The 16009-nt window shown below is 41.1% G+C and overlaps 1 protein-coding gene across 1 annotated transcript in view; it reads right to left on the bottom strand.

The window, feature by feature from the left end:
* Positions 1–69: 69 nt before the first annotated feature.
* niban2b (niban apoptosis regulator 2b) overlaps positions 70–16009 on the bottom strand; it is a 51115-nt gene continuing 35175 nt past the window's right edge. The window contains exons 7-14 of the mRNA XM_049579881.1: positions 13780–13884; positions 13009–13171; positions 10680–10867; positions 10244–10399; positions 3458–3571; positions 2921–3028; positions 2362–2473; positions 70–1897 (exon numbers count right to left, since the gene is read on the bottom strand). Coding sequence (XP_049435838.1) covers positions 999–1897; positions 2362–2473; positions 2921–3028; positions 3458–3571; positions 10244–10399; positions 10680–10867; positions 13009–13171; positions 13780–13884 — 1845 coding nt within the window. The 3' untranslated portion in view covers positions 70–998. The remainder of the gene's footprint in view (positions 1898–2361; positions 2474–2920; positions 3029–3457; positions 3572–10243; positions 10400–10679; positions 10868–13008; positions 13172–13779; positions 13885–16009) is intronic.

The raw sequence follows: 16009 nt of genomic DNA on the forward strand, positions 1-16009 counted from the left end.
AAGTTACAACAAAGACCATGTCGACAACCTGATAATATTTAATTGATAATCATTTATTATCAATGACAGTCATTCGGATCACACAAGAGTAAAAGAAACCTAAAAGTATATAGGACAAGAAAGACAAGAGGGTGCAGAATAATAAATAAAATAGGGGGTGGAGAGATCAGCTAAGGCACTTAGGAAATGATATAAAATGTTGTAAAATGACAGTTTGGTTGTTCCCCCGTCCATAGAAGTATTTATACACAATATACACAAGTTTACTTTGTTACGGGACAAACTTATAAAATAGTGTTATTCCCACCAACAAAAAAATTGTCAAGTCTTAAGATGTCAGAGTGTTCATCAAAGCAATATATGAATTGTAATGCATGTTTGAGATGGGGAAAAAAAACAACTAGGGCTTTTGCACATTGTGTAAAGTATTTTCTGTTAACCAATATGTGAATTTCAAATAATTGTATTTACAACAAACTTTATAAAAAACACAATCTAATTGTTGAAGGTTATTGGAGGCATCACAGTAGTTTACCAAGATACACTTAAGAGCTAAGTCAATTCACAAGTATTTCACCAAAGACACCTCAACTGGGGTGTTCTTGCAACTTGTTACATGTTTACAACACACCATTACGGACTCGAGGTCATCCACTGTGCTCACATTTATACCAGGTGAAAATAATCTAAAGTGTAGAACTGATGAGGATTGAAAGCTCTGAGTTTGCTGAGGATTTTCTGCCAGATGTGAAGATGACACAGAAAAACAATATTTAACAAAATGGCGACAGCACCTGAGCCCTGCTCAGTGAAACTAATCGGTTGCACAGTGATGACTGTGCCTGAAACTGGTGTGGAACTGAAAACTGTTGTGAAACTGAAACAGGTGTCACAGAAACAGAATTGTGAAAAGTGTCTTTCAATCTTTGTCAGATAAACAAAACAAAAACAAAGCAGGGCAGAATTCAATTCAGGTCTCATAAATGGAAATTGTTTCATCACTGGTCTTTGGTCTCAGAGTCACTGGTTTTGGTCTCTGCTTCAGGCGCTGCAGCAACACTTGACTCCGTCACCTCCGGGTGCTCCTCTGAGGGCTCCTCCAAGGGCTGGGGGGCCGCTGTGCTAGGGGCCACATCCTCCTCCTCGTCCTCTGCCTCCACCCCTTCACTACTGGGAGACTGGAAGCCACTGTCATCATGTGGAGGCGCGGGGAAGTCAGGTGTCGACTCTGGGAGGCTCTCTGGAGCCGTTTCTGTAGCTCCAGATGCAATTTCCTCAGGTGGTGGTGGTGGCAATGCCTGCTCTGACTCCTCCTGGTTGGAGGGTGGTTCTTCCTCCACCAAAGGCTGGCTGTCCCCTCCCTGACCCTTCTCCTCTACAGGTGAAGCACTTTCTACGGCAGATTCAACCTTCAATGGGACTTCTTCTTTCTCCTGTTCATCTGGTTTGACTTCCTCTTCCTTCACGACAGAAATGTCTGACGAGTCTGGAGGGTTCTCTGAAGCTTTGGGACTTTCAGATCCAATCTGGTCAGCAGAAATTTTACCATCAGAGTTCTCCTCCTCATTTCCATCCTTCTCCTCCTCCTCTGGGATGTCGTTGACGCCGGGCACCTCCATGCACGACTCACTGGGCAGGACTGGGGAGCCTTCAACCTGGATCATGGACACCACCTGCTTCATTCTTCTCCTCTTTTGGGAGTCCCCACCTTCACCCTCACCATCGCCCTCAATGTCCTCCCCTGCTCCGTCTGCCTCCTCCTGGGCTCCTCCGTACTCCCCGGCCCAGTCGATAGAGGGTTTTTCTCCCAGTAGGTGCAGGCTGGGGTCGCTGTTGCTGAGGACAATGCTGTCCCTGTACAGGTTGTGTCTCCTCTGGACCGCTGCCTCCTTTACAGCTACAAAAAGAAGAGGTTCAAATGTTCTTGAATATGATAAATGGTAAGTGCAATGGCAGATTCTTATCTAGATGGGTGATCATATTGTCTTCAGGAGTCCTGAAAGTTCCAAACAAGAACTTGTAACTGTATTTGTTAGGAAACCTACTGACTAGGTCTGGAGATCAAGTGGACAAAACAAAAATGCTTTTGGTTCCTTGAACAGCAGAGGAATGATCAATTTCACCTTATTATTATTTTTTTTTTAAACTGCAAATTGAGTTTGCTTCAAGTATTTTCTTTAATCTTTGCTGTCTCCCATCAGAGACATGAGAGTTAAACATACAAAAAGGATTGTTTTCAGATTGGCTTCAAGTTAGACTTTCCATCCAGTGTTAACTAAAGAGCTCGGTAAAGCAGCACCATGATCCACTGTATAATGAATGTAGAAACAGACAGGTAGAGTAACACTGTAGGGGACTGACCCATCATGATGTCCTTCATGACCGAATGCAGCACCACTTCTTCAAAGATATTCTCCACCAGAATGAAACGGGAGAAGTCTTCAAAGATCAGCTCCTGGAAGCGCGGCAGCTCCTGGTGATCATAACAACAGTCAAAACCTATCGACATCTCAATTCAGTGTTTTTTTTTTGTTTGTTTTGTTTTTTTTTCCCCTGGAAATCTCTCTAAGTAACCTAATTTCAGGATGTGACTTACTCTGGGAGTCAGTCATTTTTTTGAGTATTGGTTTCATACCACAAGTGTTATCTAATACAGATCAAGATAGTGGAATCCAGATGGTCATCCTGCCATCTGTTGGGCACACAGTATTACTACATGTCATGTCTTCATCTAGAACTAGATGGTACATTGACAGTGCACAACTACACACAGTACACACACACATGCTGAGTATAACATCATTACCAATACATTTTGGATATTTTTCCCTTGACATCCAAAGAATTGAAACACATGACTGAATTAATAGATTTCCTTTTTTCTCCCAGGTTTTTGGTGACACAATGCCATGAGACTCACCGAGGCACAGGAGGGGCCGAGTTGCTTCAGCATGTAGGGGATGAAGATCTGAAGGAGAGCCTCACGGAAGAAACGCTTCCTCACTGTGCTGCTGTCATAGTCAAATTTCTGATGGGGGGAAAAACAAACAAACAAACAAACAAAAAAACAGCACACAGAATAAGTATTACTACAACAGTTTCAGTGGAGTGCTTGAATGAAACACATATCTGGTACAGAATATGTACTTTTTAATGAGTAAAAGCATCATTTGAGTAAAATGTGTCTATATCCGTACTGGTAATGAAGGAAAATCCTCAACCCTCTAGTGATGAAAAATGATCCAAAGCTCAATCCTGAGATAGTTCTATTAATAGTTATCTAATAAATAATAAACATAACAACTTTTGATCAATCCATATCAATTTGGGGTTTGAAATAGCAACTTGTGCAAAAAAAATTCACATGCCTATGATATACCATTTCACAGGGACTTGTGAAAATGTTTCTGAAGAAATGGATCTACCAGCCTTCTGTGTGTGTGTGTGTGTGTTTTACCTTAATGACTCTGTCCTGGCAGCGCTGGATAGTCTTGCAGAGCTCCTCTGTACCCTGAGACTCCAGACTCTGGTGAAGGATCTGCTCAAATGTATACACTGCATGATCCATTTGCTGTGGACACGCACACAAATAAAAAGTGTTATCATATTCGGCATTGATGCACAAAATGAAAAGCGCAATGATATGTTTTTGGTGTAAATAATTCATTCTGAAAACTTTGTAACATATGTAACTGGTGACTAACTGGTACCTGTTAACTGTGACTGCAGAAATGTCTGGTGAAATGTCCATGCATTCAAAGGTTAAATACACTGCTCAAACAAATTAAGGGAACACTTAATTGTCACAGTATGACACCGAGCCAATTAAACGTCAGGGATATCAATCTGTCCATTCAGTAAGCACAAGTGATTGTGTATCAGTTTCACTTGCTTTGGTGCAAATGAAAGTGACAACAGATGCAATGGAGAGGCAAAAACAAGACAACCCCCAAAAAGGGAATGGTTTTACATGTGGTGGCCACAGACAGTTGCTCTCTCCTTATCCTTCCTAACTGATTCTTCTCTAGTTTTGTGTTCTGCTTGTGTCCTTGCCAATACTGGTAACATGAGGCGGTAACTGCTGTCCAATCAGGTTGCACAGGTAGTCCAGCTCCTCCAGGATGGCACATCCATACGTGCGGTCGCAAGAAGGTTTGCTGTGTCTTCCTGCAGTGTCTCAGGAGCCCAACAAACTGACCTCCAGCAGGCAGACTGGTGTGCATGTTTCTGACCAAACTGTCCTAAACAGACTTCATGAGGGTGGCATGAGGGCTCAATGTCCTCTAGTGGGACCTGTGCTCACAGCCCAGCACTGTGCAGCTTGACTCACCAGAGAACACCAGATTTGCCAGTTCTGCCACTGGCGCCCTGTCCTCTTCACAGATGAGAGCAGGTTCACACTGAGCACATGACACGTGTGAAAGAGTCTGAAGACACCGTGGTGAACATTATGCTGCCTGTAACATCATTCAGCATGACCGATTTTATGGTGGGTCAGTGATGGTCATATCATTGGAGGGTCACACAGACCTCCATGTCATAGCCAGCAGTACCCTGACTGCTGTTAAGTACTGGGATAGAATCCTCAGAGTGACTGTCAGAACTTACGCTGGTGCAGTGGGCCCTGGGTTCCTCCTGGTGCAGGACAATGCCCGGCCTCATGTGGCCAGAGTGTGTAGGGAGAGATTCCCCAGGACACCAACTGCCGACTCATCAGGAGCATGCCGAGACACTGTTGGGAGTGCATACAGGCATGTGGGGGCCACACATACTACTGAGTCACATTATGAGCTGCTGTGACAAAATCATGCAGGTTGGATCAACCTGTGATTTCAATTTTTTATTTTGATATTCGCTGCGATTTTGAATCCAGCCCTCAGTGGATGATTTTGATTTCCATTGATCGTTGTTACATCATTTTGTTCTTAACAAATTATATAATTTACATCAGTAAATACTTTCAGCTTGAAAAATTTGTTCATCAAGATCTGATGTGTGACTTAAGTGTTCCCTAAATGTTTCTGAGCAGTGTATAATAATGCACAGCCTGCAGCCCTGCTCCCTTTGTCCCATCATGTGCCTGTACACAGATATCCCCCAGTGGATTTTTTTTCTTTCCTGTTTTCCTCAATTACTCAACAAACCGTTAGAGGGCGCTCACTTTCCTACAATTCTACTTCGCCTGCAGCTGTCAGCACAAGCTGAACCTTGCCCAACCCTTCCACAGACTCTAAGCAAAAAGAAGCCACAGTCCCGTGTTTCTATAAAGTAAACTGACTTGGAAGTACATAGAATTACATCACACTACTGGAATTTCTTCTTCTGTTCTAAGATACATCATCTTAAATACTATAAAAACACACCAAACACACTGCAAAACTGCATTGCCTAGAGCAGGCCTCAAAGAAGTTTAAACATCATTATACCACACAGTGAGCGACCATGTCTGTGACAGCATCAGAACAGCAGACTGGAAAAACAAATGAATTCAAATAGCTCCCCGAAGCTTTGGCTGGATTATCAAGTGTTTGATAAATCAATTTACTAAAAGATCCTTTGAAGCTACTCAAAACTTGACCTTATTATCTCTTGAGATTTTAATCCAGTTTAATCCACAGACACCCGCTGCTGCCTTTATTAGCCCATTTTTCACTAAAATGATCGATTTATGCAGGTTTTTTTAAAAGTAAAAAAAAAAAATGGTGTGTCATGTTTAATGACATGGATGTGCCAACAGGAGAAAGTAGTATTTAAAAGATAAGATAAAATAAGATAATCCTTTGTTAGTCCCACAGGGAGGGGATTTTGCATCTTTACAGCAGCACAGGGGATACTGCAAAACAATTCGCATAAGTAAACTGGAGTTACCATCTTGCTGTGATACGCCACCATGAGCCAGTCAAGTTGTAGTTATGGTTTCCATCCATTTCTGTCAGGAGTCGTATATAGCCATGACAGTTAAAAGTGCCTCAAATGTTACTGCAAAGAAGCTACAGGTTCTAAAGAATGGATGCCTCTGTCACATCTTCAACCAGACAACACAGAAGAACTTTACATCAAGCACAGTTTCTAGGTAGACACCCTTATGGTGTTGAATAATGGTCAGTAAAGTGTTCTTGCAGAACATATTGATGTCACGGTGCAGCTGACCTTTGACCTTTTGGATATAAAATGTCATCACTTCAGCATTTAACCCTATGAGGCATTTGTGTAAAATTTTGCCATAATTAACACAAGAACTCTTGAGTTATGGCCAAAAATATGTTTTGTGAGGTCACAGAGACCTTCACCTTCAACCACCAAAATCTAATCAATTCATCACATAGTCCAAGCGCACATTTGTGCCAAATCTAAAGAAATTCCCTAAAGGCATTCTTGAGATATCACGCTCACAAGAATGGGACATAGGTACAGACTACTCAAAATCCATTGCTACTGCTGGCGTGGAGGCATAAAAACACAAAGCAATATAATTATTAACAGTAGAAAAAAAATCTAAATATACAGTAATAAATAGGGTAAATTCACATTATACTTACTCACTCATTGTATTTAGGAAATATATATATTGCACAGTTCAGTATGTACTGATATTACATGAGTGATGATTGTCAGTTTCAGTATGTGTGGTCTACTGGGAGCAGCGTTGGTTGTAACGTCTGACAGCAGCAGGAAGGAAAGACTTGTGGTATCTCTCCGTCACACACCATGTCTGGAACAGCCTGTCAGCGAAGGAGCCGCCCACTGCTGTCAGAGTGTCCTGCATGTTCTCCAGCTGGGACGATAGCTTAGCCATCATCCTCCTTTCTCCCACCACCTCCACTCGGTCAGGGGAGTATCCCAGGACACACCTAGCCTTCTTTACCAGTGTCTTAAGTCTCTTCCTGTCAGCCATCAAGTCATGCTGCTGTTAAGGTGGTTACATCTTGTTTACATCTGTTTGTACTTTATGGTGGCGCATCATTGTATCATGCTGAGAAAAGGGGAAAAAATTAGCATGTCTACCACCTTACTGTGTTGAGGTTTGCCCAACTGTCAGGGAATTGTGAACATTCAAATGCCCCTCATTTTTAAGGACTTGAATGTTTTTACAGTGTAGGACTTGAGAAAAGGCTTCACAGCCTGAGTATCTGTAGTTTCTAAACAGTACTTGAACTCTGGGTGACCCCCCTCCCACTGGCCCCGGGCCCTACTGAGGAAGTCATGATTAAGTGATTTCTCCGTGGGGTGGTAGCAGCCTGTTGGATCTCTTCCCTGAGACAGAGTTCCTGTTGTGGTGTTTGGATACACATACAGGCTACAATTTTTAGTATCTAAATCTTGCAGAAATATGCCAGATGACAACTTAGCTTCATTCCAATGTGGAAACTGTCATCTTCTTAACTGAAACAAGTGACATATCTTCTTAATATTTTGATCCAATTCTACACTGTGTCAGCACCCTGATTTTACTTATGTATGCACTAAAAGCAAAGCGCGCTGGGACGTTCTCAGGCCGAGACAGTTTTTAAAAGGGTTGGTTCATCTAAATTACAAAAAAAAAAATTACTTTTTAGTTTTAAATGTTGTCTGTCCATGCAGATAGTATTGGTTGTCATCGCCCAGGTTTGATAGATAACTGCCTCTGAGATTTCTGCATTGGACCAACCACAATGGAAGTAAAGGGAATTTTGTTAACAGTGTCTCAACGTTGAAAAATTAAATTTTGACAAATTTTACTAACTTTGGATAATCCATAAAAACACACATTTTTAAAGGGTCTTTTTCTTTGGTAGAAAGTAGTTCCACCAAATTGGCTGAGTAAAAAAAAACAAAAAACATCATTGTCTAAATAAGAGAATGAACAGACATGTGTGGCAGTGAATGATGTTTGTGGCTGTACTACAAACAGGTGAGTGTTTACACTTTCAGCCAGATAAAGGGCCCTATCTTACACCAGGCCAAGGTGCCACACAGTGCAAATTGAATATAGCCTTAGTTCAGGCAGGACATGATGTCAAGCTCTGCTTAAATCCCAGCTACATCAGCTGATCTCAAGCAGCCCAATCAACTGATGGAGCAGCTGATAGATGGAAGGGTGTCAGCTGATAGATCACATGATTCCTTTCTATGCAAACAATTGGCAAATCTCATTAAGGAGACCCTACTTTAACAGCTTTGGCCTGCCTACTGTTTCTGCAAGCTCCTTTGCAACCCGCCTCCACCCCAGCTCCTCCTTTTCATGTCACTGATGCTTGCTCTGTTCTTTTCACAAGGGGTCTTTGCTGCTGCTCACCCTGCCCTAGGCTTTCTATGAAGGCACGTGGATGGGCATTGAGGTTTGCTCTCTCTGCCTATGGCTTCCCTTGTATGCACGTGGAGAGGCAGAGAAGTTTGCTCTCTCTGCCTTAAGGTTTTCCATGTAGGCGCATGGAAGGGTGGAGGGTGTGCTCTTTCTGCCTTAGGCTTTCGGTGTATGCCTAGGAAAGGCAGAGAGGCCCCAGAAAAGAGCCATACCACCAAGTATAATACTGCAAATAGAAATATGGTTGTTTTTTTTTTTTTAACTAAAGTGGTCCTGCCTAAAATGTTATTGCTAGTTTCAAACCGATGCAGATGTCATTTTCACAGCCAGTACCCACATTGTGTTCAGTAGAATGTGAATGGGTGAAAATGTACTTGCACCCATCTGTGTGCCAATGAGAGTGTAGGTCTCAAAGTGAGGTGCAGTCAGGGCATTGTTGGCATATTTCTATTTTGAGGCAAGAGAAAGAGATTGTGGAATTGACCAATAGCTAGCTCCTCTAAAGTCAGACTGGCACAGTATTCTGCCAGTATTTAAAGGGCGCAATTATCCAGATAGTAAGATGTGCCTACATAGGTAGGTTCATAAGGTGTGCACACTGTGTTTGTTTCACACACAGGGACACGTGAATGGGTTGCAGGTGGGTGAAATAATACATCATTAATGAGGATAATATTACTGACATTCTATAAAATGTGAACCTAGCAGAGAGCAGAGCAGAGCTGCAGAGCTGCTGTCCGACTCCCCATTAAGACAGACGCTGTGCGCAGTTACACACGAGGAGCAGCGTTACTTCATTGATCATTTCAGAAGCTAAAAGTTTAGTTCTGGTGCCTCTGTCAAGTCTTTAACATCAGTTTTTAGTTCTGGTGCTTAAATGTCCCGCGACATTTGTGGCAGTGACATTACTGCTCTTACTGCATCACTCTCAGCAGAAAACAGCTCCCTTCTCCAATCTGCAGAATTCACCATGTAAATAGCCGTGCAATGGTAACAGACACTGAATGGTTGAATTCATGTTATTCCCAAAGCACCTATAATTAATTAAATACAACCACTTTGCCCGTTGCACCTTACTTTGCACTGTTAACTAGCAAAAGTGGAGTCAGACTTGCCCTCAAAGCACTTGCACCATGCACTTTGGACCATACGCTGTACGTACTTCAAACAGGGCCCAAGAACTATCTTTCCTTACCTGAGCAATGGTGTGGGTGAGTCCCAGGTCTGCACAGGGTGTAAAGTTGAGATGTATGCACATGATACCCTTATTTATGTCAATGCAAAACCCAAATAGCAACTTTTAAACTAACTGCAACAATGATAATGTAACTAAATAGCTTGACGATTCACACATATTTCTTAATATTGAGAAGACTGTTCCATTGTCCATTTGATTTTTACAAGGATGCACTCTGCATCTCATTTTGATCCCAAAGTCTTTGTGCCATCAACCATTGCTTCACACAAAGTCTCAAGGCCCTGCTTTTGCAGACATGAGTATTTTTCATCTACAAATACATTGCTAGTTGTATTATTACTGTTGTTACTACTGGCTAACCTGCTGCTAACTTGTCCAGTGTCCTTTGCCCTTGCCAGATAGTCAGCTTTGCATGGGTCTTGCTTATTGCTGCTCTGCGTGTGCCAAAAATGGTTAAAGTGCTTTTGTGCTTTATAATGCTTGGCTGCGTTTTTTTGCTTCATATTGCTAGCTTGGCTACATGTACAGAGCAGTGAATATTGTTGCTGTTGCTCCTCCAATGGTATCATAATTGACAGAAATGATGGACAAACCTACAAAAATAAGACCCAAGTTGTAATAAACAGGATTTATCCTATATAATACTGTAAGATGTAGCTGTGGACCAACAAAGTGCCACATTTAAGCCTCACACTGTAAGTAAGACTGAACCCATCTGTAAAAGCAAAGGGATACAGGTAATTGCAGCATTAGAGCATCACCTCTCTCATGAGGATCTGGGCCCTCTGGACAAACACTGAGGGGCTGGCGACGTCAAACCTCTGCTGCAGACCCTCCAGACTCAGTGGCTCCACCTTCTCATAGCAGCTTTGCATCTTCACTGGGTGGAAGGCCAGCATGGAGATCTTCTCCATGTGCTGAGTAGAAAACGGGAGGGATGGGGGTGAAGCTCATTTGTACAAGGAATATTTTTATTTATTTTAATTGTACTTTTGTTTCACAAACCATACTGGACTATTGAATGGTTTTTATTTCAAGGTTGCAAAGACTTTGTATCACTGGACAGTTAATGCTGATACCAGTTCATGCACATAATATTCTAATTTTTGAGAAGTCTGATCTACTACATACCAATCATGTTGCCATCACAGCAAAGAATGTCATCCCACACTAGGAGCTTCAGTTCAACCTCCTTACCTGTGCCACGGTCTCCTTGGTGCCACCATTGAGGGTGTTCTTGCTCATGTCCACCAGTTCCCTGAAGAACACATCACGGACCTCAGAGAAACCTCGACTGGTCGGCTCCATCAGGGCGTCCAGGATGGAGCTGATGTAGGGCTCGATACTCACCTTCAACAGCTTCTCAGCTTTGGGGAGAACGACCTCTGTGGGGGAACGAGGAACACAAGAGGGGGGAGATGGAGGTCAATGTGTAGGATCGGAGAACTAAAGAGAGAATTAAAGCAAGACTATGTCACTTTTGAAAGAAGAAATAGTGCAGACAATAATTACAAATAATAAGTTGTAATCATGTGTAATATGTACAGCTGAAAAAAACACCACCACCTTTATATGATAGAGTGTTTTATTTGGTGGCTTATCCCTCCCCTGGCTTTTATGTTACTTCCATTTTTTTAATACAAATTAATGTTTTGTTTAACAACTGGACCCTGGCCTCCTGCCATTTTGCAAAGTGGCCCCAAGGCAAAGCATGTTGAGTATCCCTCGTACACCCATTTCACAGTATACTGCTGCAACCCTTCATACTGAGCAGCAACAGGAGATCTGACTGACCAGCAGTCGAACTCTGACCACTCATGCAACTTCTGCCAGCATGTAACAGCAGACCAATCAGAGCCTAGAATTAGATTGTAATCACTCTGGTGACACACTTCAGACTTTATAGATGCACTTTCACTGTAAAGAATAATTTACACAATCGAACCATCACAGACAGGCTAAAAAAAGGCAGGAAACAGGGACAAAAGAAAAATGGTCTGGAAATCACTTCATTAGGTAAAAACTAGAGGTGGGGAAAAATCTGTACAGCATAGTATCACGATATTTTTGTGTGGCAATATCATATTGATGTGAAGACACCAAGTATCAATCTATTTATTATATAAATCACTTATACTACAAATACAACTTAAACCTTTGGTAGTCTACTAGAATAATACAATTAATTGCTTTTCCTAGGGCTGAGTATCACCACTAATTTCCTGAATTGATTCAAGTTCTATTCACAAGGTCCGGATTCAATCTGATTTCCATTTCGATCCGATTCCAATTTGATATTGATTCAATTGGGGATATTTCACTTACAATACCAATTTTGCTAGAATGTGTAAGAGATTCTCAAAGAGCTAATACTATACATTTTACAAGGAATTATTCAAAAGAAGAATAAATTCAGAACAGGATTAAAACTGAATATTTTATAACTAAATGTTTCTAGGGCAGCAACAGTAATATTAAAACAGCAAAGTCACAATAATATAAACTCAATATACTGGAAACACATCTAAAATGTCAATAAATTGAATTCTTGACATCACAATACTGAGTGAAGTTGATAAAGAAGGAAGAGCACAGACATCAGTCAGTCCTCCTGTCCTCTCTGCTGCTGAGGAGAGTCACTGCCTGCAGGTTAAGTTATGGCTGGTAAATTTTACGATACGAGACAAACAGTTACTGCTGTTTCAGCTTGATAGTAACAATTTGCTAGAAGCTGGACAGCACTCTGTGCTTGTTTATAACGTGATGTTATCAGCGGTGGATGAGAGACTGCGAACAGAGCAGACTGAAATATCACTTTTCTACATGTTTACATGTTGCTAAACAGCTGTATTGATAAAGTATTGACCTTTTCCTTAATGAAGGTTTTATTGGGCTCACAGTAACAAGCGTAGTTGTCCTCAATTTATCTTCACATCTCTGTCTTCATCACAGCATCTCTACTCTGTGTTTGTGTGTGAGTAAAAGTGGCACAGCAGCCCGACACACAGACAGCAGGAGAAGAAGCTGCTGCAGCATGATAATAAATTACACCAAAACATAAAAAGTAAGCGAATAGTTACAGATTAAAGAGCCGGTAACATTGGAGCTTCTCAATACTACAGTAGTTAATAATTCAGTGCAGCGGCCTGTTTGCTACCGGCGAGATTAACGGGGTTAAAGCTTCCCACACCTCGTGGAAAAAAAGTGTATTAAAAAGACTGATCTTGGATTTTATGAATCGATATCGGGTCATTCAAAGGAAGATCGATTTGAATCAGATGAATCGATTATTTTAACCCAGCTCTAGCCTCTTCAGTCCAGTAGATACAGTTTGCTGTAAGTGAGAAGAAAAGACTTAACTTTATCCTATTAGATAAAACAGATGTTGACATACTTTTCCCTTTGAGGGAATAATTAGCAGGTAAGGTAATAAATCATACTCTGAATATCGCAACATGTTTTTAAAATTGCAATAATATTGTATTGTGACTCCCATCCCCGTAAAAATGCAAAAATGTCCACTAACCTCTGATCTTGTTGGTGACATGCTCCTTGGATGTGATGATCTGGTCCATGTCTGTTCGTATGGAGGCCTCCAGAGAAGAGCAGGAAGCCTCACACTTCTTCAGCACTGCCTCATACTGAGCCTGGCACTGCCCCTGCACCAGGCTATACACCGCATCACTAATCTACACACACAGGAAACACACATGTGAGGGAAGACCCTGCCGTTCCTGTCGGTTGCTCAGCTGAAGCGAACCAAACTCAAACCTCTGCAGCACTTGGTGTTTTAATTAAGAGTTGGAAACACTTGCCTCTCATCCTGGCTGTCTCTGCAGTCAGCAAAGTGTGAAACAGGCAAGGATTTTTCTTTTAAAATAAATTACTGACATAAACAGCGGCTGGTACCATTACTAGTGGGTAATATTCAAAAGTAGATAGCCAATCAGCGATGTTTATATTTGATTAAAAAGTAATCAATTCTTGAAAAAAAAAAAGTTTCCTGTGGAAAAAAACATAAAGCTGAACTTTTGATAAGACTTACACAAGTACGCATGACCATGTTTTTGTGTTAATTGTTACCAGTATTATTTACTGCCCTGTGTCCTGCATGCTGTATACCTGCGCTTTCCCAGCCTGTCAGGACTGAAGTCTACGGGGACTTTAATGGGGGGTTCTTAATAATGTTTTTTGGAATTAACATTAGTAAGATATTTAAGACATAAAGCATCAGTTGCTAAGGGGTTAAATTAAATATACTAACTTAAAGTTAAATGTGTGTGGGGTAGTTTCTCACCAGCATCCAGTTCCTCTGCCTCTCGTGTAGTTTGCCTTTCAGGCGTGGGGCAATGAGCTCCCTCAGCTCAGGGAGGAGGCCCTCCATCACCAGGTTAGACAGGATCTAGCAAACATGCAAACACAACTCATGGGAACACAATTAAGATCATCTCACTCATCACATGTACAAATGTTTCACTCAGTAAAGTGGTAGAATTAGACTTTATTTTTCTAATCAGTAACTCGAGTGCTATGGTTCATAGAGGTGTAGAAGCTCTAGCTTGTGTCTGGGATTGCAACCTTGCACTGCACATTGAGTTTGAGATTTGCTCTGCTTACAGGATGGAAACTCCACAGTGAGTTCCCTGTGGTGTTTTGGAGCACATCTATCGGAGTGATAGACACATTTTCAATCATCAAAATAAAACCTATTAACTAATTTATCAAGAAGAGAGTACTTGTATGACACTAATAAAATCACAGTGGACAATAAAACATAAAAAAAAGAAACAAAAATAATTAACAAACAATGCAGCAGAACTAGAGACATTACTTTTATATTCCATGCATTCCCATTCCTTGACAAACCTGGTGCTACCAATATCTAAAATGCAACTTCACTACTGATGATATGGATCAATATTACATTACTGTAATAAAGGGTTGTATTCATATTCCATATGCCTTAGAGACATCTTGGAAAGAGTGTCATCACTACCTTAAGTAAAAAGTGCTGTCTAATGGCTACAGCTATATGTCTGCTAGGGCTGGGTGACATGGACAAAAATTCACATCCCTGTATTTTCAGGCTGAATGGCAATACAAGATATATATCTCAGTATTTTTTACAAATTGGGTTACATGTTCAATTACAAGTCAAAGACAAATTTGAGATGTAAGACTGTGATCAAAATAAAATGAAAATGTACAGCTGCAAAACTTGTACATTATATGAAATAAATAGCTGGGCTGTGTGTTAACTTTTTGTACATCACATTGAAGCTACAGAGGTTTAAAGCTTTGCAGCACAGGACACAAAACTAAAACATGAGTATAAAGGTATCAAGTAGGCCTAAATCCGTTGAAGTGTGACACGATTAAAAATCTTTGCGAGGGGAGTTAAAAACTTGTTTTTCATGGCCTTTGAAATGAATCTAGTGCTGGAAAATGATTCATTTAGGCTATTAATCTTATTCATGCACAGAGCATCAACAGAGAGACTGAGGGAGGGAAGGAGTGAGAGACACTTTGTCAACGTTATATACATCTTGTTTATAAAATATCTGTGTTGTTGGTGCTTTTTTAAAACCCATCTGTCTCCTGCATCCAGGTGCTGCCTCAGTGTCACACAAGGACGGTGATTTGCTATGATCCACCTCACACACAAACTAGCAAACAAACGCTCACCTGACACTATCAAGCAGCTCTGTCTCCCACACATGCAGTGCAGCGCTGTACTGCACGTGTGCTACTGCGATCATATTATTCATCTCACAGACTGATTTAGCATAACATGTGCAACATGTAGATCAATGTCACACTGCAGACTAATTAACAGAGACTGAACAGCAGCAGCAGCTCTGTGTCTCTCTGAGTGTTGCTGGAGAAACTGTAAGTGAGTGAGTGAGTGGGGCGGAGCTGTGTGGAGACTGTGACAGAGGAGAGATGCACACTGGTATGCGTTATGTAACACAACTTGACTCTATATCTATAGAAACGTAATGTCTAAATATATATCTTGCTTGAAAGAATATCAATATATGGTACATTGTCATTATATCACCTAGTCCTAATGTCTGCTCAAATTTCCTGGTGTAACACACAACAGGAAGACAGTATGTGAGACACTGACACCCCTCTCACCCCAAACATGCGCACACACACACACACACACACACACACACACACACACACACACACACACACACAGAATGTAACTTTATATCATGATAGTGATACATTGTAATTACATGAATTACCAGACAACAATCAGCCTGGTGTATATTAAAAATTCTGTGATATACCAATAAATAGATAGTAATAATAAGGGCTTACTGGAAGTTTAGAAAACAACTCTTAAATAATTTGCAATGTGAATGTGATGACCACATGAGTAGAATGTTTCACATCATTTTATTAAGCAACAACCCTATCCAACCACTTCACTGTAACAAAGCCTTACAGGCCCAGTTAAATTTAAGCACATGAAATATATTTCAGATATTGACTACATTACCCGCATGTATACA

The sequence above is a fragment of the Epinephelus fuscoguttatus genome, linkage group LG6, assembly GCF_011397635.1.
Source record: "Epinephelus fuscoguttatus linkage group LG6, E.fuscoguttatus.final_Chr_v1".
Lineage (NCBI taxonomy): Eukaryota > Metazoa > Chordata > Actinopteri > Perciformes > Serranidae > Epinephelus > Epinephelus fuscoguttatus.